At 36.1% G+C, this 23,435-nt stretch overlaps 1 protein-coding gene and 1 pseudogene across 23 annotated transcripts; one reads left to right on the top strand and one right to left on the bottom strand.

Annotated features, from left to right (window-relative positions):
• Positions 1 to 992: 992 nt before the first annotated feature.
• On the top strand, positions 993 to 5,364 carry LOC137714732 (inactive beta-amylase 4, chloroplastic-like; annotated as a pseudogene).
• Positions 5,365 to 5,417: 53 nt separating this feature from the next.
• LOC137714730 (uncharacterized) lies at positions 5,418 to 23,019 on the bottom strand. 23 transcript variants are annotated; one of them, XM_088690938.1, is made up of 22 exons: positions 22,716 to 23,019; positions 21,003 to 21,152; positions 20,783 to 20,847; positions 20,386 to 20,521; positions 19,683 to 19,787; positions 18,745 to 18,993; positions 18,531 to 18,574; positions 17,644 to 18,051; positions 16,329 to 16,826; positions 16,079 to 16,150; positions 15,606 to 15,677; positions 14,258 to 14,617; positions 14,084 to 14,155; positions 12,740 to 13,099; positions 12,565 to 12,636; positions 11,220 to 11,579; positions 11,045 to 11,116; positions 9,707 to 10,066; positions 9,532 to 9,603; positions 8,180 to 8,539; positions 6,083 to 8,083; positions 5,418 to 5,986 (listed from the first exon to the last, which is right to left on the bottom strand). In XM_088690938.1, the coding sequence occupies exons 8-22, from the start codon at positions 17,666 to 17,668 to the stop codon at positions 5,610 to 5,612; spliced, it is 5,133 nt and encodes a 1,710-aa protein (XP_088547064.1). In that variant the 5' UTR covers positions 17,669 to 18,051; positions 18,531 to 18,574; positions 18,745 to 18,993; positions 19,683 to 19,787; positions 20,386 to 20,521; positions 20,783 to 20,847; positions 21,003 to 21,152; positions 22,716 to 23,019; the 3' UTR covers positions 5,418 to 5,609. The 23 variants fall into 23 exon arrangements, with proteins under 23 accessions (XP_088547064.1, XP_088547069.1, XP_088547081.1 ...); XM_088690943.1 differs by lacking the exon at positions 22,716 to 23,019 and having other exon boundaries at positions 18,745 to 18,839; positions 18,939 to 18,993; positions 21,003 to 21,313; XM_088690955.1 differs by lacking the exon at positions 22,716 to 23,019 and adding an exon at positions 17,124 to 17,285 and having other exon boundaries at positions 17,648 to 18,051; positions 21,003 to 21,313.
• Between the last annotated feature and the right edge of the window lie 416 nt (positions 23,020 to 23,435).

A 23,435-nucleotide genomic window follows, 5' to 3' on the forward strand; every position in this document is an offset into this window, starting at 1 on the left:
TTTTAGGCTTCTTTTAGTATCTTATAATTCATTCTGAAGTAAATCTTTAGTTTTAATTGGGTTGTCTTGCCCATATATTAAAGAAGAAGCATATGACAAGTTGATCAATAACCATATTTCTGTTTTATTGAAGTTTGGAATACAATTGATAATTTGATATTACTAAGCAACAAAAATAGAATTGCATCCGTATATTAGTGTCGTACTACTTTAGATTGACATGGTCTGTCCATTTACACCGGTGGGTGGTGCTAGTGCCTAGTGGTGGCTTCTGTTGTCTACAATTCTATCAGTCAATTGGTTTCTTCAATAAAATGTCTGGCCTTATGCTTTGTTTATTGGGTATATATCATATTATACAATTCCAATGTAGTCTAACATGATTCGATTTGCACCAGATATGGAGTGTTTCAAAGAAAAGGGTACAGTTGATCAGGAGAAATACCAATGAAGGATTTGACAAGGTAAGTTCTTCCTTTCCTCAAGAACAAAAGCAAATTTCAGCTACCATCTATTTCTATTAGACATATATTGGATATTGCAAATGTCTTATAACTAGAAACACATGGCTTCTTCTTTTGCCCATTCTGTGTTGTGTGTTCACACGTCTGCATTTCTCTTGCACGTTGGTTTAAGCAAATACATACTAACTATTACCATTCCCAGGCCGAAGATGTAAGATCATTTACATATTTCAAGATGTAAGATCATTCCCAGGCCGAAGATGTAATTTTGAGTGGTGATATCCACTCCTTTTTACCTTTCACACACCTTTATTATTTTCCGGCTGTCGATCAATTGAGACAGTCAAATGACATAAATTAATAAGTGATGTGTGAGAAGTAGAAATAAGCATGTCAAGAGGCCACAAAACTAAACAGATACCCAAAAATACCACAACACACAAAGTCAGTCAGTACATTTCAGTTGCAAATGAAAATTATAAACACTAGGATTTGCTCTCTCTATCGCTGAGAGATTCTCTGTTATTGATGGCAATGGCAGACAATGGCAGTCGTCTGCAAATGCACAACAGCGAGGAGGAGCTTCTTCTGCTTCAGAGAAGTCAGTTTCGACAACAAGCCCGACCGCAGAAACCTCCTCCGAAACGTTTTAACCCTTCCCGTCTTTAAAAAAGGCCTCTTCACTCACTGCAGCCAATCCCTTGCCAGAAACAGTATTCTCAGGTTTATCTCACACAATTACGGCTTTTCTGTTTTCTTTTGAGTTGCACGGTCTGTTTGGTTCCCCAAAATACGCAGGAAATTTTTTAAGGTTTTTGAGCTTCTGTAGGGTTTACTGAAGTGAATACTTGACTAGGTTCAGTTCGGTTGCTGATAAATTCAAACAATGAAATTTTGACGCGAATGCTTTTAATTGATTTGAAGAGAAGTTTCTGGGCTAGTTTATTGCTTTTGAATGTTCAAATTGGATCCTATAAATGTGTCTGTGTGATAATTAGATGATTTGTTGCTTGCAGTATGGATGCATGAGAGAATTTGAGGTCCTCGATAATGTCATCATCCCTAGATAAGAGAATTCCCATATATGTGATGATGCCTGTTGATGCCTTCTGCATTGATGGTACGGGGCGTCCAAGGATTAGGAAGTAAGTTTTATTATGACTTTTTGTTGATGAGGCTACGATGCATTTTCATTCTTAATTTAATTGTTATACTCTTTTAAACGACGGAGTATGATTAGCTACAAGATTGCAGCTAACTTCTTTGATCTCTTCCCAATTCAAGTTATATACACGTACGTTTCAAAATGGTTCTAAATTTATTTATTTTTAATTTAGTTTCCTTTTAAGTGAGACAGAATCTCCTTATATATTGCTCGATTTATTGTTGTTTCAGAATCAAGGCCTTAACTGTAGCTCTGAAAGCACTCAAGTTAGCAGGTGTCCACAGAATTGCAGTTGAGGTTTGGTGGGGAATCGTAGAGCATTTCTCTCCTCTTACCAATGTATTAAAAGCGTGGGGCGTGGAGAGGTGTCCGAGGGATAGCCCAGCCTAGGCGTGAGGCGTGAGGTGAAGCCTCATGGGACCTAAATTTTTTAATATATACACTGAGCATACACATATATTATATTAAAAAAGAAAAAGATTATTAATCAATAATCACATTGAGCACACACATATATTATAAATACATATACACACATATATATATATATACACATATTATATATATATATATATATATATATATATATATATATATAAAATAGAGGATGAAAAGCGCAAGGAGCACACATATAATAATGCACGTAGACGGCACACACATCCTTTATATAAAAAATAAAAATCAGAAAACAAGGCAGAGAGATGATAGTGCAAGGAAGAGGTATGAAGTAGTTAAAACCCTACCCAAAATTTGGGTTTGGGAGTATTTAAAAAAATAAATAAATAAATAAACAAAAATCCCTTGAGGCGCGCCTAGGCGGCTCCGGCAACGCCTTCCAACGCCTTCCACCCACTCCCTCAAAACAGAGGTGGCAACCCTCAAGCCCAGCTTCACAGGGCGCCTAGGTAGGCCCTGAGGCGAGCCTTTTAAAACATTTCCTCTTACATATGATTGGTCTCTATATTAAGGCCTTTTCAAACTGATTTTTTACTCAGGTTTGAAGTTGTATGGTGCCTTGTCTTTTCACTCAAATGTTAAAACTTCTTCCAGCAGAAAATGGAGTGTAACTCTTTTGCTTTGGATCATAGAGGTTTGTTTTCTCTGCAATTTTGAAATCCCATTTGACTGTTTGGCCTTTTATTGGTAAAGTGCACATGGCTGTACTGGAATGCTTAATTTACCCAGTCATACTCTGTTGTGACAACATAAGAAACATAACCCATTTGGCTGACTAGAGATAGTATCAACTTTTCTTCAGTATCCTGCTCTGCAACATGCTATGGTCCTATGTTCCCCATTAGCATACTTGATTTTAGCTTTGATGTGCATAAAAAGTTTATCTTTGCAAAGGGATGTAACAGAAAAACGATAGTTTGGCCTTCATTACATGCCCATCGGTTTGAATCCTGAATTTAGATAAAGAAGTTGACCTCTTCTGTTTTTTTTCCTCCCAGATTGGTGATCAGAATAAGCATAAATATTATCGGGACCAAAATGGATTTTCCAATGATGATTATCTTACACTCGGAATTGACCATGTTCCTTTCTTTTGCGGCCGGACTGCTCTCCAATGTTATGAAGATTTCTTGTCAAGTTTTGCTAAGAAATTTGAATCCTTAATTGGAGCTGTGACAGAAGAAATTAGTGTTGGTCTTGGTCCTTCTGGTGGACTTAAGTATGTTACTGTTACACTAGAACCACAAGCATGAAGCCAGTCCAATGATTTCTTACGCAACATTGTTACATTGCTCACACATATATCCTGCACATTCTTTTGGTGAAGGTAGATGGAAGTTTCCTGGAATTGGTGAATTCCAGTGCTATGACAAGTGCATGTATGCTAAAAATCTTTCATTCCTGTGACAGAAATTTGGTTGCTATTGAACTTTTCCTATTTACAGCTTTGCTCCTTCTAGGATGGGCGACCTAAAGATGGCTTCACGCGAGGAAGGAAAGCCTCAATGGGGAGAGAATGGACCACAAAATGTCGGCTGTTACAACAGTCTCCCATATGAAGTTCCATTCTTTGAAGAAGGAGAAGAAAGCATTCTTTCTGATTATGGGTGTTTTTTCCTTTTATGAAACTGATGGAAGCAGCTTGCTTTATTATTTCCCATGAAAAATTTCTGCATAACTGAAGCCTAGTGTAAATTGCACGAAATCATTATTTGTATTTCATCCTCGAACTACCACATTGTTTCTTTAGCCAGGAGACACTTTTGTGTAGGTGCCTGTAAACAATATGGGCCTGCAATATATATTTTCAATCATTAGTGGAACTTTTCTTATAACTAACTCTATTTGCTTCTAGGGGTTATACTTGCAGACTGTTTGCTACAGGAGTCTTAAATACTCTTATGCAACATGATTAAAAGTAGATATGTTTTAATGATTTAATATGAAGTCATGACAATGGAATGGGTTCTTAAGAAACTGCACTAAGTTAGGTGCAATTTGATTAAGAGTGAAATGCATTGATGCTTGTCTTCTGGAAATCAAAAAAAAAAATCATCATAGGATGCACTGGTTAGTAAACTAAGGACAATTATGGATGTATAAGTGGAAATTTAAATCATGTATGGTTCTTTATCATGCAATACTTGGCATAACATAATTAAACTTATTGGAAAACAATGTGGAGCTTAGGAGATCTGACAGTGGCTTGACTTGTTGTAGGAATGGTACAGTGGTAGGTTGCTCCATCATGCAGATGATATTCTTACAAGGGCAGCTAACATTCTGAAGAAATATCAAGAATAGAAGCAAACTTCTATTCTATTGGCAGCTAAAATTGGTGGTACTAGACGAGAGCACACCCTGCTGAATTGATAGCTTGATACTACAACAGTGCTCTTAGAGATGGTTATGATCATGTTGCTTCAATTTTGTCTCGTCATGGAGCTACTTTGCATGTTTCGTAAGATTCTAAGTTTTAAGGTTCTGACTGGAATTTTGTTCATTATCTAACCTGATAATTAGGGTTACTTACACATTCTACCATGTTCACGTACTAAATATTTTAAGGAAAACTAATGAAAATGGATTGAAAACTTTGAATTTTAACGATAAGATCAAAATAAAGGGTAAAATGAATAGTACCAGGAGCTTTTCATTATAGTTCCCAATATTTTATTGCAGCAGCTTAGCAATGATGGATGGTGATAACCCAGCATCCTATCTTTGCAGTTCAGAAGGATTACTCCAACAGGTACAATCCAGAAGGACTACTCCAACAGGTACGAGGCCTGTTAATTAATAACGCTTCCTTAGCTTGTTGCTTTGTTGGTACTTTTTTTTTAACTTTAGAAATTTTATCTATATTGCAAATGTCTTATAACTAGAAACACATGGCTTCTTCTTTTGCCCATTTTGTGTTGTGTGTTCACACATCTGCATTTCTCTTGCACGTTGGTTTAAGCAAATACATACTAACTATTACCATTCCCAGGCCGAAGATGTAAGATCATTTACATATTTCAAAATGAATAATAAGATATTTAGGGCTGAAAATTGGAGTAATTTCGTTCCTTTTGTTAAAAAGATGAGCACAAATTGGTGAAGCAGCCAAAAATTCCAACTTAAATAGTAAATTTATTGATCTAGAGTAGCAGCCTCACTGCCCTATAATTTTTTGTCAAGGGCATGTGTAGAAGTTTAGAAGTTTGTCACTTCCTGATTTATTGACTGAAATAACTTTGTGTTTCCATGACAGGTGTTCTTGACCTGGAAGTGTAAATTTTTGAAACGGATTTGGTTGGCCATAGAAACTAAATGCTTTACCATCAAAATATGAGAAGAATAATTGGAATTGCAATCTTGGTACTACTGGTCACATTGCCTAGTCAAATACAGGTACAACATTTCAATTTAAGGAATATCCACATACTGTCATATCCGTCACCATACGAAACTAATGTAGGCTTTGCAGATAGAAAACAACAATAAGAAAATGGATCCGAAAATATAGAGAACAAAAAGAACTAAGAGTTTACTCCTTCACAATCCTTCAAATACCTAGTCTTGATTTTGGTGAGTGTGATTGCAGCATCTTTCATGTTAATTCTCTCTCTCGGCAATGCTGCAGTGCAAGCTAAAGCTAATCTCATAACGGATGATAAGCAATCCCTCCTACTCACGAAATCATCATCTTCCTCTGTCTCTGTCCCAAGTATATCGGCATCCACAACTCCATCTATAGCAGCATCTAGAAATAATGAATCTGCAATCCATTGCTTTAAATTCATTTCCCCAACAAACATCTCATCCGTTGGCTTCCTTTTTGTGAATGTCTCTATGAGTACAATACCAAAACTATACACATCCCCACTCATCGAAATGCTTCCTTCGATCCCGAACTCTGCAAAATTTGTATGTTAATTTAGTTATTTATGATAAAAAGGAAATTATAACTCCTAATAAGACCAACATATACAAAATTGAAAAAATACATCACCTGGAGCCATATATCCAACTGTGGCTAGGGTCATGCTTTCTGTCATCGAATCTCCACCGCTAACGAGTCTTGCAATGCCAAAATCAGCAACATGTGCAACCATATCATCATCTAGTAGTATATTGCTTGGTTTCACATCACAATGAACGATAGGTATCGAGTAACCATGATGAAGATATTCTAGTGCCAATGCAACATCTTTCATTATGTCCAACCTCTGCAGGATATTCATGGAGCGTTTTGGAGAATACAACCACTGTTCGAGGCTTCCATTAGGCATCAATTGAAGTACCAGGGCTTTGAAATCAAGTTCATCGCAACAACTTATGATTTTAATAAGATTCCGATGACGGATATTGCTTAGCATTTCACATTCCTTATCAAAACTCTTGAATGCCCCTTCTAGCTGTAAATTGAAAACCTTGACGGCGATATGTATCCTGTCTGACAGTGTTCCTCTGTATACTGAGCTAAACCCCCCTGTGCCTAGTAAGTTACTCTCGTGAAATCCATTTGTTGCCTTTACAAGTTCTAGGCGCGAAACTCTTCTCCAAAGAACTTGATGTAGCAAGGCAGTTTCTCTTACAACTTCAACATTCCTTTTCCTACATAGTATCAGAATCAATGCAGCAGCCACTAGCAGTATTACTGACATGACCCCTGAGATGATACATATAGCTTTCCTCCAATTGGGCTTAACTTCTGTTTTATATTTGCACAATGGAACGTGGAGTCGGGAAGCACCACAGAGTGCACCATTTGATACAAATGAATCAACAGAGAAGTTTCCGAAAGGCCCACCGGTTGGAATTTCTCCTTGGAGTTTGTTGAAAGACAAATTCAGATGCTTGAGATACAAGAGTGCTTCCAATGACTTTGGGATCTCTCCAGATAGATTGTTTTTGGACAAATCCAAGAATTCTAGGCTTAGCAAGGTTTTAAATGAATTGGGAATAGGGCCTTCTAAATAATTGTTTGCCAAGGACAAATTAATCATATTTTGAAGACCACCAATGCTACTGGGAATGTTTCCAGAGAAATGGTTATTTGACAAGTCCATATTCAGCACATCTTTCAACTTTCCGATGTCTTCCGAGAGTGGTCCAACTAGATAATTGGATGACAAGTTTAGGTGCAATATATACTTGAGTTCCCACAAGGAAGATGGTACTTTAGAAGTTAACGAATTGGACCCTAAAAATAGACCTCTTAGAGCTACTGCCAAAGTACCCAAGCAGGAAGGAATAGAACCAAATAGACGATTACCACCCAAACTTAACTCGGCTAGGTTGTCTAGTTGACAGAGTTCATCTGGGATATGTCCTCGCAGTTCGTTATTATCCAAATACAAACCTTGGAGATTTTGTAGCCTTTGTATTGAAGTTGGAATTGCTCCCCTCAACTGATTGTTTCCCAGGCTTAATGATATCAAGCTGCTCAAGTTGCCAATATCAACTGGAATGTTACCCCTGATGTTGGAATTTCTTAAACCAAGATATAGGAGTGACGTAGAGAGATTCCTGTGAGAAGCTGGAATCATAGTGTTTAGTGGATTGTTTTCTAATAATAATCTTGTCAAATTTCTAAGATTAAACAAGCAAGAGAGAGTGCTTGCTGCTTGTGGAGTAGAAGCATTAATCGTCAGATTATTTGAGAACAAGAAAAGAAATTCAAGGTTTTCCAAGGAACAGAGCGTGCTAGGAAGAGGGCCGGTATATGAGTTTAGACTCATGTCTAACCGCCTGAGCTTGGAAGCATTGGAGAGGTTAGGGAGTAGTCCGCCCATGAGGTTATTTCTTGCTACATAAAGGACTTCTAGGTTTGGAGCTTTAAGACCTATGTTTGCTGGGAGGCTACCTGAGAGCTGATTAAAAGAAAGCCCTATTCCTCTTATCATGGAGTTATTGAAGAGTTTGGATGGGATGACGCCATTGAGATTATTAAATAACAGTTCCAAAATCTCTAATTGCGGAAGATCACCAATCTCATCCGGTATTGTACCTGTCACAATTTCAGCACGTTTGCATTAAATTTTTAACTTCAGTTTAACTAAAAACTAAAAACGAAATGATTATCAAATAGTCCTAAATATACTACCTGTTAAATTATTGTCATTAAAATAAATCTTGGTTAAGTAGGTCAAATTGCCAAGACAATTGGGTATGCTTCCACGGAATTTGTTATACTCTAAATTCAGTTCACGAAGCTCTTTGCATTGCCACAGTTTGGAGGGAATAAGACCGTCAAACTGGTTTCGACCCAAATTAAATATTCGAATACTCGGAAGATGCTCACATATGTTGTCCGGAAGATTGCCACTCATGTTGTTTCCATATAGAGCCAAAGTAGTCAAAGAAGATATGTTGAGGACAGGCACAAGAGCAGAGCCTTTTAGGGCATTGAACTGCACATACAACTCCTCCAGCTGGCCTAAACTGCTCATCTCGTTTGGAAGTTCTATAAATCAATCAGTATATATTGTTAAAATCATGTAAACATATACACGAGTTGCTTCTTACTGGGAGTCCCATTCTACCGTAGCAAAAGAGGGATAACATTATAAGGACCAAGCGCTCACTATATAGGTTCTCTTTTTGCTCCAGCATAAGAGGGGTCTTACACAATAAATATATGATTCCTATGATAGTTATAGTTCTCTTATTGTATTTTTATTAAAGTGGAACGAGATTCCTGCAAAGAAGGGGCTCGTATCTAAACTACTTAGTACCTATTAATAGAACTTTGCTCTCAACCAAAACTACATGAAATTACAATTTTAAACCCCACACTTAAATTGCACAAAAATAAAAAAAACTATGGGTAATTTAGTAATTACATGAACATAAATTTTGTTGTTATTTAGGGCAACCACACAGCCAGGTCACCAAAGCATGCCATATTTAAAAATAAAAAATAAAATAAAATAGTAAATAAAAAACATGCCTACTTTAGAAGAAACTGCTCATCATTTTCCTAATTTTTATAAGGGGTGTGCTATTCACGCACCCATTTTTACTTCTCACACACTCCTTGTTCATTTATATCCATTGATCTTCTTCATTTCATCCGATCCGACGGCCGAAAATTAGAAGAGTGTGAAAAGTAAAAAAAGGTGTGTGGATATCACACCCCTTTTTATAATTGATTTATTTTTTAGGAAAACTAATGAAAAATGTTTGAAAACTTTGAGTTTTAACGATAAGGACAAAATAAAAAGTAAATTGAATAGTACCATGATTGACTTTTTAGTGTAAAAATATGGTTTTTAGTTAAAGTAAACAGTATCGTGAGCTTTTCGTTAAAACTCCCTTATTTTTTTAGAATTTAAAAAACTAATCACACTTCATAGTAAAAAAAAAAAAAAAAAAACAAAATGAAATGAAATTATTCAGAGTGTGTGTGGGCATCTATGAGTATACATGTGACAAAACCTAAGTCATACAGCATACCTTCGAACTTGTTGTCCTTAAGGCTTATGACCTTCACCATTGTTAAGTTGCCTATTTCCCTGGGTATGCTACCTGTTAAATATGTGCATGCATTCCAACAAAAAAGAAGGAAAAAAAAATGAGATGATTGTTATACATCTTATGTATAGATGTTAAAATGAAACAAAGATGTTACCTGTTAATTTATTGTTACCAAGATAAATCTTGGTTAAGTAGGTCAAATTGCCAAGACTTTTGGGTATGCTTCCACGGAAATTGTTATACCCTAAATTCAGTTCACGAAGCTCTTTGCATTGCCACAGTTTGGAGGGAATAAGACCGTCAAACTGGTTTCGACCCAAATTAAATATTCGAATACTCGGAAGATGCTCACATATATTGTCCGGAAGATTGCCACTCATGTTGTTTCCATATAGAGCCAAAGTAGTCAAAGAAGATATGTTGAGGACAGGCACAAGAGCAGAGCCTTTTAGGGCATTGGACTGCACATACAACTCCTCCAGCTGGCCTAAACTGCTCATCTCGTTTGGAAGTTCTATAAATCAATCAGTATATATTGTTAAAATCATGTAAACATATATACGAGTTGCTTCTTACTGGGAGTCCCATTCTACCGTAGCAAAAGAGGGATAACATTATAAGGACCAAGCGCTCACTATATAGGTTCTCTTTTTGCTCCAGCATAAGAGGGGTCTTACACAATAAATATATGATTCCTATGATAGTTATAGTTCTCTTATTGTATTTTTATTAAAGTGGAACGAGATTCCTGCAAAGAAGGGGCTCGTATCTAAACTACTTAGTACCTATTAATAGAACTTTGCTCTCAACCAAAACTACATGAAATTACAATTTTAAACCCCACACGTAAATTGCACAAAAATAAAAAACTATGGGTAATTTAGTAATTACATGAACATAAATTTTGTTGTTATTTAGGGCAACCTCACAGCCAGGTCACCAAAGCATGCCATATTTAAAAATAAAATAGTAAATAAAAAACATGCCTACTTTAGAAGAAACTGCTCATCATTTTCCTAATTTTTATAAGGGGTGTGCTATTCACGCACCCATTTTTACTTCTCACACACCCCTTGTTCATTTATATCCATTGATCTTCTTCATTTCATCCGATCGGACGGCCGAAAATTAGAAGAGTGTGTGAAAAGTAAAAAAGGGTATGTGGATATCACACCCCTTTTTATAATTGATTTATTTTTTAGGAAAACTAATGAAAAATGTTTGAAAACTTTGAGTTTTAACGATAAGGACAAAATAAAAAGTAAATTGAATAGTACCATGATTGATTTTTTAGTGTAAAAATGTGGTTTTTCGTTAAAGTAAACAGTATCGTGAGTTTTTCGTTAAAACTCCCTTATTTTTTTAGAATTTAAAAAACTAATCACACTTCATAGTAAAAAAAAAAAAAAAAACAAAATGAAATGAAATTATTCAGAGTGTGTGTGGGCATCTATGAGTATACATGTGACAAAACCTAAGTCATACAGCATACCTTCGAACTTGTTGTCCTTAAGGCTTATGACCTTCACCATTGTTAAGTTGCCTATTTCCCTGGGTATGCTACCTGTTAAATATGTGCATGCATTCCAACAAAAAAGAAGGAAAAAAAAATGAGATGATTGTTATACATCTTATGTATAGATGTTAAAATGAAACAAAGATGTTACCTGTTAATTTATTGTTACCAAGATAAATCTTGGTTAAGTAGGTCAAATTGCCAAGACTTTTGGGTATGCTTCCACGAAAATTGTTATACCCTAAATTCAGTTCACGAAGCTCTTTGCATTGCCACAGTTTGGAGGGAATAAGACCGTCAAACTGGTTTCGACCCAAATTAAATATTCGAATACTCGGAAGATGCTCACATATATTGTCCGGAAGATTGCCACTCATGTTGTTTCCATATAGAGACAAAGTAGTCAAAGAAGATATGTTGAGGACAAGCACAAGAGCAGAGCCTTTTAGGGCATTGAACTGCACATACAACTCCTCCAGCTGGCCTAAACTGCTCATCTCGTTTGGAAGTTCTATAAATCAATCAGTATATATTGTTAAAATCATGTAAACATATATACGAGTTGCTTCTTACTGGGAGTCCCATTCTACCGTAGCAAAAGAGGGATACCATTATAAGGACCAAGCGCTCACTATATAGGTTCTCTTTTTTCTCCAGCATAAGAGGGGTCTTACACAATAAATATATGATTCCTATGATAGTTATAGTTCTCTTATTGTATTTTTATTAAAGTGGAACGAGATTCCTGCAAAGAAGGGGCTCATATCTAAACTACTTAGTACCTATTAATAGAACTTTGCTCTCAACCAAAACTACATGAAATTACAATTTTAAACCCCACACTTAAATTGCACAAAAATAAAAAACTATGGGTAATTTAGTAATTACATGAACATAAATTTTGTTGTTGTTTAGGGCAACCTCACAGCCAGGTCACCAAAGCATGCCATATTTAAAAATAAAAAATAAAATAAAATAGTAAATAAAAAACATGCCTACTTTAGAAGAAACTGCTCATCATTTTCCTAATTTTTATAAGGGGTGTGCTATTCACGCACCCATTTTTACTTCTCACACACCCCTTGTTCATTTATATCCATTGATCTTCTTCATTTCATCCGATCCGACGGCCGAAAATTAGAAGAGTGTGTGAAAAGTAAAAAAGGGTGTGTGGATATCACACCCCTTTTTATAATTGATTTATTTTTTAGGAAAACTAATGAAAAATGTTTGAAAACTTTGAGTTTTAACGATAAGGACAAAATAAAAAGTAAATTGAATAGTACCATGATTGACTTTTTAGTGTAAAAATGTGGTTTTTCGTTAAAGTAAACAGTATCGTGAGCTTTTCGTTAAAACTCCCTTATTTTTTTAGAATTTAAAAAACTAATCACACTTCATAGTAAAAAAAAAAAACAAAATGAAATGAAATTATTCAGAGTGTGTGTGGGCATCTATGAGTATACATGTGACAAAACCTAAGTCATACAGCATACCTTCGAACTTGTTGAACCTAAGGCTTATGACCTTCACCATTGTTAAGTTGCCTATTTCCCTGGGTATGCTACCTGTTAAATATGTGCATGCATTCCAACAAAAAAGAAGGAAAAAAAAATGAGATGATTGTTATACATCTTATGTATAGATGTTAAAATGAAACAAAGATGTTACCTGTTAATTTATTGTTACCAAGATAAATCTTGGTTAAGTAGGTCAAATTGCCAAGACTTTTGGGTATGCTTCCACGGAAATTGTTATACCCTAAATTCAGTTCACGAAGCTCTTTGCATTGCCACAGTTTGGAGGGAATAAGACCGTCAAACTGGTTTCGACCCAAATTAAATATTCGAATACTCGGAAGATGCTCACATATATTGTCCGGAAGATTGCCACTCATGTTGTTTCCATATAGAGACAAAGTAGTCAAAGAAGATATGTTGAGGACAGGCACAAGAGCAGAGCCTTTTAGGGCATTGAACTGCACATACAACTCCTCCAGCTGGCCTAAACTGCTCATCTCGTTTGGAAGTTCTATAAATCAATCAGTATATATTGTTAAAATCATGTAAACATATATACGAGTTGCTTCTTACTGGGAGTCCCATTCTACCGTAGCAAAAGAGGGATAACATTATAAGGACCAAGCGCTCACTATATAGGTTCTCTTTTTGCTCCAGCATAAGAGGGGTCTTACACAATAAATATATGATTCCTATGATAGTTATAGTTCTCTTATTGTATTTTTATTAAAGTGGAACGAGATTCCTGCAAAGAAGGGGCTCGTATCTAAACTACTTAGTACCTATTAATAGAACTTTGCTCTCAACCAAAACTACATGAAATTACAATTTTAAACCCCACACCAAAATTGCACAAAAATAAAAAACTATGGGTAATTTAGTAATTACATGAACATAAATTTTGTTGTTATTTAGGGCAACCTCACAGCCAGGTCACCAAAGCATGCCATATTTAAAAATAAAAAATAAAATAAAATAGTAAATAAAAAACATGCCTACTGTAGAAGAAACTGCTCATCATTTTTCTAATTTTTATAAGGGGTGTGCTATTCACGCACCCATTTTTACTTCTCACACACCCCTTGTTCATTTATATCCATTGATCTTCTTCATTTCATCCGATCCGACGGCCGAAAATTAGAAGAGTGTGTGAAAAGTAAAAAAGGGTGTGGATATCACACCCCTTTTTATAATTGATTTATTTTTTAGGAAAACTAATGAAAAATATTTGAAAACTTTGAGTTTTAACGATAAGGACAAAATAAAAAGTAAATTGAATAGTACCATGATTGACTTTTTAGTGTAAAAATGTGGTTTTTCGTTAAAGTAAACAGTATCGTGAGCTTTTCGTTAAAACTCCCTTATTTTTTTAGAATTTAAAAAACTAATCACACTTCATAGTAAAAAAAAAAAAACAAAATGAAATGAAATTATTCAGAGTGTGTGTGGGCATCTATGAGTATACATGTGACAAAACCTAAGTCATACAGCATACCTTCGAACTTGTTGAACCTAAGGCTTATGACCTTCACCATTGTTAAGTTGCCTATTTCCCTGGGTATGCTACCTGTTAAATATGTGCATGCATTCCAACAAAAAAGAAGGAAAAAAAATGAGATGATTGTTATACATCTGATGTATAGATGTTAAAATGAAACAAAGATGTTACCTGTTAATTTATTGTTACCAAGATAAATCTTGGTTAAGTAGGTCAAATTGCCAAGACTTTTGGGTATGCTTCCACGGAAATTGTTATACCCTAAATTCAGTTCACGAAGCTCTTTGCATTGCCACAGTTTGGAGGGAATAAGACTGTCAAACTGGTTTCGACCCAAATTAAATATTCGAATACTCGGAAGATGCTCACATATATTGTCCGGAAGATTGCCACTCATGTTGTTTCCATATAGAGCCAAAGTAGTCAAAGAAGATATGTTGAGGACAGGCACAAGAGCAGAGCCTTTTAGGGCATTGGACTGCACATACAACTCCTCCAGCTGGCCTAAACTGCTCATCTCGTTTGGAAGTTCTATAAATCAATCAGTATATATTGTTAAAATCATGTAAACATATATACGAGTTGCTTCTTACTGGGAGTCCCATTCTACCGTAGCAAAAGAGGGACAACATTATAAGGACCAAGTGCTCACTATATAGGTTCTCTTTTTGCTCCAGCATAAGAGGGTCTTACACAATAAATATATGATTCCTATGATAGTTATAGTTCTCTTATTGTATTTTTATTAAAGTGGAACGAGATTCTTGCTAAGAAGGGGCTCGTATCTAAACTACTTAGTACCTATTAATAGAACTTTGCTCTCAACCAAAACTACATGAAATTACAATTTTAAACCCCACACCAAAATTGCACAAAAATAAAAAAACTATGGGTAATTTAGTAATTACATGAACATAAATTTTGTTGTTATTTAGGGCAACCTCACAGCCAGGTCACCAAAGCATGCCATATTTAAAAATAAAAAATAAAATAAAATAGTAAATAAAAAACATGCCTACTTTAGAAGAAACTGGTCATCATTTTCCTAATTTTTATAAGGGGTGTGCTATTCACGCACTCATTTTTACTTCTCACACATCCCTTGTTCATTTATGTCCATTGATTATCTTCATTTCATCCTATCCGATGGCCGAAAATTAGAAGAGTGTGTGAAAAGTAAAAAAAGGTGTGTGGATATCACACCCCTTTTTATAATTGATTTATTTTTTAGGAAAACTAATGAAAAATGTTTGAAAACTTTGAGTTTTAACGATAAGGACAAAATAAAAAGTAAATTGAATAGTACCATGATTGACTTTTTAGTGTAAAAATGTGGTTTTTCGTTAAAGTAAACAGTATCGTGAGCTTTTCGTTAAAACTCCCTTATTTTTTTAGAATTTAAAAAACTAATCACACTTCATAGTAAAAAAAAAAAAAAACAAAATGAAATGAAATTATTCATAGTGTGTGTGGGCATCTATGAGTATACATGTGACAAAACCTAAGTCATACAGCATACCTTCGAACTTGTTGTCCTTAAGGCTTATGACCTTCACCATTGTTAAGTTGCCTATTTCTCTGGGTATGCTACCTGTTAAATATGTGCATGCATTCCAACAAAAAAGAAGGAAAAAAAAAATGAGATGATTGTTATACATCTTATGTATGGATGTTAAAATGAAACAACTCCTCCAGCTGACCTAAACTGCCTATCTCGTTCGGAAGTTCTATAAAATAAATCCGTATATATATTAAAATCATGTATAGACATAGGAGCAGCTTAGTAGTAGAAATCCCGTTGTACTGTAGCAAAAGGGGGATAACATTATAAGGACCATGTACTCACTATATAGGGCCTCTTTTTTGCTCCCGAATACGAGGGTCTTACACAGTAAATATATGATCCTACGATAGTTCTCTCATCTCATTTTTTGCTAAAGTGGAACGAGATCCCTGCTATAGATGTAATAAAACCTAAGTCATACAGTATACCTTCAAACTTGTTGTCGTCAAGGTATATGCCCTTCACCATTGTTAAGTTGCCGATTTCTTTGGGTATGCTACCTGTTAAATATGTGCATGCATTCCAACAAAAAGGAAGGTAAAAAAAAAACAAACGAGATGATTGTTATACATCTTATATATAGATGTTAAAATGAAACAAAGTTGTTAAAATGTAATCATGAAGCAAGCAACATTAATTTATATTCCTAGGTGGTTGGTAATGGTGGTACGTACGTACCTGATAGTTGGTTCCTTCTCAGATTAATTATTTCGAGTCCAGATAAGTTGAAGATAGCAGCGGGTATGAAACCAGAGAAGCCATTACCGTACAATTTGATGGTTTGAAGTTTAGGAAAGGACCCAAACCACGAAGGAATGGTTCCCATAAAGCTGTTGTTTCCAAAGTTAATCGCCTTCAACCGGCGCAAACGGGATAGTTCTTGCGGTAGGGGACCATGAAAGCTATTATTCTTAAGGCCCAACTCAACGAGAAATGAGAGGTTGCCTAGATGCGGAGGAATAACTCCGGCAAGACCCATGTGCGAGAGATTTAACGCCGTGACTCTGTGGTGGCCAGCACCACAGCTAACGCCAACCCAGTTGCAAATGTCGAAATTGGAGGCAGACGACCAGTTGGCGGTCAAGATGTTTTGAGGATCACTAGTGATGTGAGCCTTGAGAGTAAGAAGCGCAGACTGATCTGTGCTGAAATTGGTATGAGATATTGCTGATGCACCTGTAGTTAAGTAATTAGCCATAATCATCATATAGATATAACACAAGCAGTGTATCATTGACAACATTTTTGATAGTAGGAAACGACTTCTCTCCTTAATTGTAGTAGTTTTCGTCTTTCGGTTTAAATTCGATCGAAAACTAGAACTCATTACATTCACATAAATAGGGAAGCAAGTAGGTGTTACCAAGACTTGTGAACGACTTAGACTTGCCCGGCTTCTACGTCAAGGTGGGAGACTTAGACTAGTCGAACGAAGACGTGTGATTTGGATTTTTGAACATATCAAACACGCACCATTCATTTTTTGCTGATAGCTTGAAGGTGACGTACGCCGTAACACCTACCAACTGCAACTTGGAAGTGCGCAATCAGTGATAAGGATGTTTTGGTCTGTGGGGGTGATATTTGGTAATTGGTGCTGCTAGCCGACGAGTTCTGTCCATTTTGTGGGCACAGCTGGAGATGCCCAAATGTGGAATTTTAGGCTTCAGTTCACCCTCAAAACAAACAACACCATAAATTTCAAGATTGATATTTAATGATGACTGCATTTTGATTCTTCCGGACGAAACGTTTTCAACGACGTTTACATATAATCAAGCTCTAGTTGAACACTCTTCGGATTCGAAAATCATCTAAACTTGGCTAATTAGTTTTTCTGAACAGAACAAAGCAAAGATGATACGCAAATTGTCAAAGAATTACGGTCTTATGCTTCTAAATTATTAATCACGATCGCATGTACACATTCATTGCAGCAATAACGGAGAAGGGAAGTAATAACCAGAGGTTGAAAACTAGTTCAGATACGTACATACACTATCATGCAGACTTGCCATTGGAGATGCTCTGAATATGCAAGGGCTTCTTATATGACTGCAGAAAGGGAGAACACACCACGCTTAGAGATGAAGCAGGCATGCACCTGCAAGCCATGGTGGTAATCGAATTCCAGTTAAAGGGAACAAAACTCCAGCCGCCACCGGCATGCTGAGGATATTGTAGCCCAGGGCCCAGACATAATTCAATCAAATTCGAGACATGGTCTTTCTAGAGAGATCAATGGCTGTAACTACATCTTCCAAGTTGCTCTTCATCAGAACTATAAGCAGCTTCTATAGCTACGTCGGTGCCAGCACCAATTGCCATGCCAACATCTCCTGCAACCATAGCCGGAGTCATTAATTCCATCTCCCATCATTGCCACTGCCATTCGTTTCATCTGCATCCAAATCCACTTTAACAAGTCAGAAAACACTATGTTAGATAGATAACTCACATATCAAGTCAGAAACAAACTTAACATAGAAAAATGAGTTTGAAGATTTCTATAAGACATTATTTTACCCTAGATAAGTCATTTGAAATATAATTTAGTAATCCTCAATCTGCGTTCAAAACCAGAACAAAATTACTTGTGGAGCTGGGTAATTGTAATCCAATCACACCACCCCTGTAACTATTACATAATCGTACCTGTAATTCTTTGATTCTATCAGCTTTTCCTAGTGGATCCGTCTCAGCATACACCTTATCAATGCCAACCTCCATCGCACTGGCTGCCGCTGTAGCCCAGTTATCACCAGTAACCATGATGCTTGTAATGTTTATTGAGTGAAGATAAGAGATGACTTGTGCAGCCTCCGGACCAACCTGGACATTATCATGTTCTGAAACATACTTGTCAACCTCAGGACCAACCTGGACATTATTTTCCCACATGAGCCTCACCAATCACCATTTACCTACATATTTCTCAAATAGAAGCATGTTAGCATGATTGACAAAAAAAATTTACAATAGCATAGTCACAATGAGTTGTCTCATCTGTAACTTAACTGTACAAACACAAATTTTTTAATGCAAGCACGCAAAATAAACGTTTCATGTACAAATTTGAATCATAAGCACCAACCTCTGTGACAATAGACACAGCACAGAACTCCTCCATTGAGTAATTGGAGAAGAGCACCGCATTGACTACTACGGGTTTCCCAACTGCCAGAGTCCCTGTTTCATAAAAAACAACCGTTTTCGCTGGCATGGATCAAACACGTCCGTAAACGTCCAGACACCAACAAAGTGTCAAATACTAAGAAACGTATCAACCTTCATGAATTAGGTACCGTTTGTTCAGCTTTTAATTTTGGAAAGAACATAAACCCTAAAAAGGACGAAACAATTATTAGCCTTGTTATAAAAAAAAAGGAGTTGGGGTAGAGAGAACTCTCCTTCAATGAGAGCTGTCATCTACAAGAAATGGGGAGTTAAAACTTGGCGAGTACGGCTTGGTGACATGGACAAGGTGCATACAGCCATCAATCGTCCAGAACCAAAGGGTCATATGAGACAGATTCCAACTATAAAATGATAGTTGCACGTTCAATCCCAATATATGCAGGAAGTACATCCTCCATACCCAATGACACAGATTGCATTTAGTTTTATGTCAAGAGCCTAAACGTTGATTGAACCAAGGCAGAGCGTTTTACTGGTCAGGAATGAAGTACATAACTTGTAATCATACGGAACATTAACATAATGTATGGTGGTAGCATAGGGGATAAAATGAAATGACCAGAACAATATGAGGAGAGCAACTTCATAATGGAGGAAAAACAAGAAAAAAAAACTACACTTGCACCCTCAAGACACATAGAGAATGTATCTAATCAGAAATTGTTTTTTCCTAAACCACAACAAACAGGTTTTCGACGTCCTCGGAAGGAAAAGTAGGAACAAGTATAATGAAGCAACTAAACAAACCAGCAAAAACAACATGAAAATAAAACGCATAGAAACCAGATTCTAAATTAAAAAAGAAATTTGTTTCCAAGCATAAGGTGGTCTTACCTTATAAGCCTTTTCGAGTACACTAGCAAAAATGCCCGCGCTCCGCTGCGGGGACTTCTAGAAGTATGATCCTGTACCATCTGATTTCTTTTGCTATTCCTAGTTCTTTTTGGCATCATGTGCAAAATCAAATTGATAGATAGGAACAAAAAATGAAAACACCTGCATAAATTAAATTTTCCATCACCCTATATTATAATTAAATAAAACAAAACACAATAATCATCTCACAATTACAGAAGCAAGGACTTTAAAATGCCCCAATTATTTAACAACTACTATGCATAATTCTTAAAAAATGAGTATAAAATTAACCTCTTTTGAAAAACGAAGGAAAAGATGAAAGCTTAAGTCAGGGAATATAACTATGTTGAACTCAATTATTTGACATTAATTACACAAACCCAATTCCATATATATAGCCAGACAGAAGCTTTATCCTAGAGAGAAACCATGCCCAAATGATTATATAATCTCCAGACTGACTGTGAATTCAGAGCATGAAAGGGAAGTGAGTTCCTTGGTTCCCACATTGTAGAGACTAAATCTCAAAACTTTGCCAAGCATTACAGGAAACCATGGAAAGAATAAAAATGACAACAAAGATTGCAAAACATTTAACCACAGGTGGTGTTTATATGCCCACTGAGAGAAAAAAGCTTCTGCAAGTGAAAAAACGTATTTATATAAAACAGGCAAGTACCATCTGAAAGAGCCTCTTGTATCCATTCCAATTATCCTTATGTCTACCATATCCCTCTACAATTCCCCACCACCAATCAACCATAACGGATTTCAATACCCTTAGCTGCTTTAGTAGACCATCTAGTGACACCTAACTGCCACCAAAATAAAAGACATGATCAAGACCATACAGATTACAGACTAAGCTTAAAAACAACTGTTATCTATTAAGCAAAACTTGAACTCCTTGACATGGCAACCTCTTAATCCAGGATGTAGAGTAGAAAAGCAAAATTATTGACAAACCGAAAAATAACAACTTAACTTGCATAGTAAACGAATATTAGTAAAGTTACAGAACTCAATGGATTACATATACCAGTAAAAAAGCGAAACATCAGTGTTTGGGAAGTTACCTTATTTGAAATGTCAGGAGCATCTGGTGTACATACAGGGTAGACAGTTCTTGAAAAAATCAGGGCTACAAAATAAAATAAAAATAAAATTCAAAAGAAATCAAAACTATTAATCCTAATAACTGTTTAGTAAAGGATAAAACAATCTTTCCATCAAACAAATTTGAGAAACAAAAAGAGGGAAATAAATTTAAGTTGAATAGAGGTGACAACTGCCTACCCAGAAATCCAAACGAAATCCCCAAAAATTCACGCCCCCAAAACCATACAAATCACCAGAGTTGAAAACCAGCGCTACACTGGCATCATCCACACAGTGACGAACTCTGATCATTGTCACTGATCTCCATCTCCTTCCAAAGCCAAAACCCTTTTAAGAAAAAGAGGGTAATGAATATGATAAAGCCAGTAATGAATGGAATAACCCAATTTCTATCGCCAATCACCCTTGCTGAGTGAAGATTCACATACTTCCTCATATTTGCTTATGGGTTCCTATCCAACAAAATTTCGACTTAGTACCCAAAAACTGTATCAGCTCACGAACACAGAGAGGTTTTGTAATAGCCTGTTTTAAAATTTTAGGTTAATTTACAAGTTTGCCATAGAATTGGGTTTGTTCACTCGGCCCAAATTCTTGGGCTTTGTTAAGCTTCACTACCGGAAAGCAGTGTCGGACAGCTTTACTAGCCACTGCTAGTGTTGGTGTGAGATGTTATAGAGTTTCTTCTCCGGCATAACTCGGAGTCGTACAACTTCACCTTCGGGTGATGAGGCCTACCATGTTTCTTCACTGGCGTAACCCAGTATCGTACAGCTTCACCTTTGGGTGATGGACAGGTATTGCCTTCGGGCGACCATGATACCCGTAAAGAGTATAATTTTATTGAGAGTTATGGATTTGCCTTTGGGCAGAGGTTTTACAGATTTACCTTCGGGTGGTTTTACTACCATCTTCGAATATCATTTTACACATATATGTTTTCCTAATGAATGCACAACATGCTAGGGTTTTTAGGAAATCTACTATGTAGTATTATATATGTTTTCAAAACAAGGGGTTATTATGTTCACATTAAAATGGTTTTTGGTATTACTAGTATTAATATAGATTATGGTCCACTCACATTTTCTGTTTTGTGCCCTCTTAGGATTTAGATTCGAGGCACAGGATCCCGGCATCAGGACACTTCGGCGTAGTTATTCTCGAGTATTCTCAGTATATGTATCATTTTTGGGTTGGCATAGTTTCCTAGTAATTTTCCCACATTATTCTTAATAGATGTACGCTCTGAATACGTTTATGCTTTGCTATAATTGTTCTAATTGCATATTTGTTTTAATTGTATGCATGTTTAAAATGACTTCGTCACCCTCGGGTGTTGGCCAACACATGCCTACCCTGATATTTAGGGATATCGGGGTTGGGGTGTGTCAGGTTTATCAAATTCAAAGCAAAACCCACATATATTCTGAAGATTCTAGAGTTAAAAAAGGAGCAAGGAGGGAGGCAGATTGTCTGCCCTCCTAGTTGTGGTGCCCTTTCATGCCCCTTATTTGTGTGATCACAGTTAAGTCACGTCAACATTTTATATTAATTTTTTAATAGAGATAATAAGACATAAAGTAATAAAAATATAAAATATTAATGTGGCTTAACCGTGATCGTACAAAATAAGAGGGCATGGAAGGGCACCACAACTAGAAGGGTAGACAATCTGCCTCCGAGCAAGGAGGTTCGGTTACGGAACCCAAAACACTACTTTAATGAGCAAATGAATATCTAAACCGGGGTTTACAATTTTCAGCAATAAAAAACATGTCTTTCGATTGAAGTTGCATAAATTACAGAACTTTGGGATTAAGGACGAACAAAATGCCCAAATTCCAATCAAGAAAAATAAAAAAAATTGTATGTAAATTTAAGCTTTACCTGTAGATCGGCAGCAGCAAAAGCATACTGGATCCAACGGGAGCCACGTATAAGAACTGGATGCCCAGCCTTTGACACGTTATCAAGTGAGTTTAAGGATCTGGGCTTTGTGTTTGCCGTTGAATTTTGGAATGATCTGGAGAAATTTGGGTTTTAGGGTTCCAAGGATTTGAGTGAACCGAAATTGATTTGGATGAGCAACTTTTAGTTTCAATTCGTGGTGGAGCAAGGATGAAGAGGTGGAGGAGGAAGGAATGAAAAACTTAACTTCTAAAGTTTCAAGTGCTCAACAAATTTCGAACAATGTATGTTTCAATGCTTAAAAAAAAAAAGGACATGCATCAAAGACTTTTAGGTGGAAAAAATGTGCATTGGCTGAAATGGAGATAATTAGGATTTAAAATGTTAAAAATTTTCTTTTTGGCTCACTAATTAGATGAAAAAGTGAGATTGTATGAACAATTTTACACCCAGAAACATAAACTACACAGAATCACAACTGATCTAACAATGAGAAAGTATATAAGACAATACACTATCAATAGGCTAAAACACTCTTTTAATTGATCTAACAATAGCCTAATAGGATTAACTAAACCATTAGAGACTGCAACAATGAGAAAGTCTGAAGATTAAAGTTCTAGTTGAATATCTTTGAACCCCTAGGTGTTGGAAACATTTTTAGTAAATTTGTTCAAGAAAATATAGAAACTCATGATG

The sequence above is a fragment of the Pyrus communis genome, chromosome 3 (assembly GCF_041283825.1).
Source record: "Pyrus communis isolate YQ-2024b chromosome 3, ASM4128382v1, whole genome shotgun sequence".
Classification (NCBI taxonomy): Eukaryota; Viridiplantae; Streptophyta; class Magnoliopsida; order Rosales; family Rosaceae; genus Pyrus; species Pyrus communis.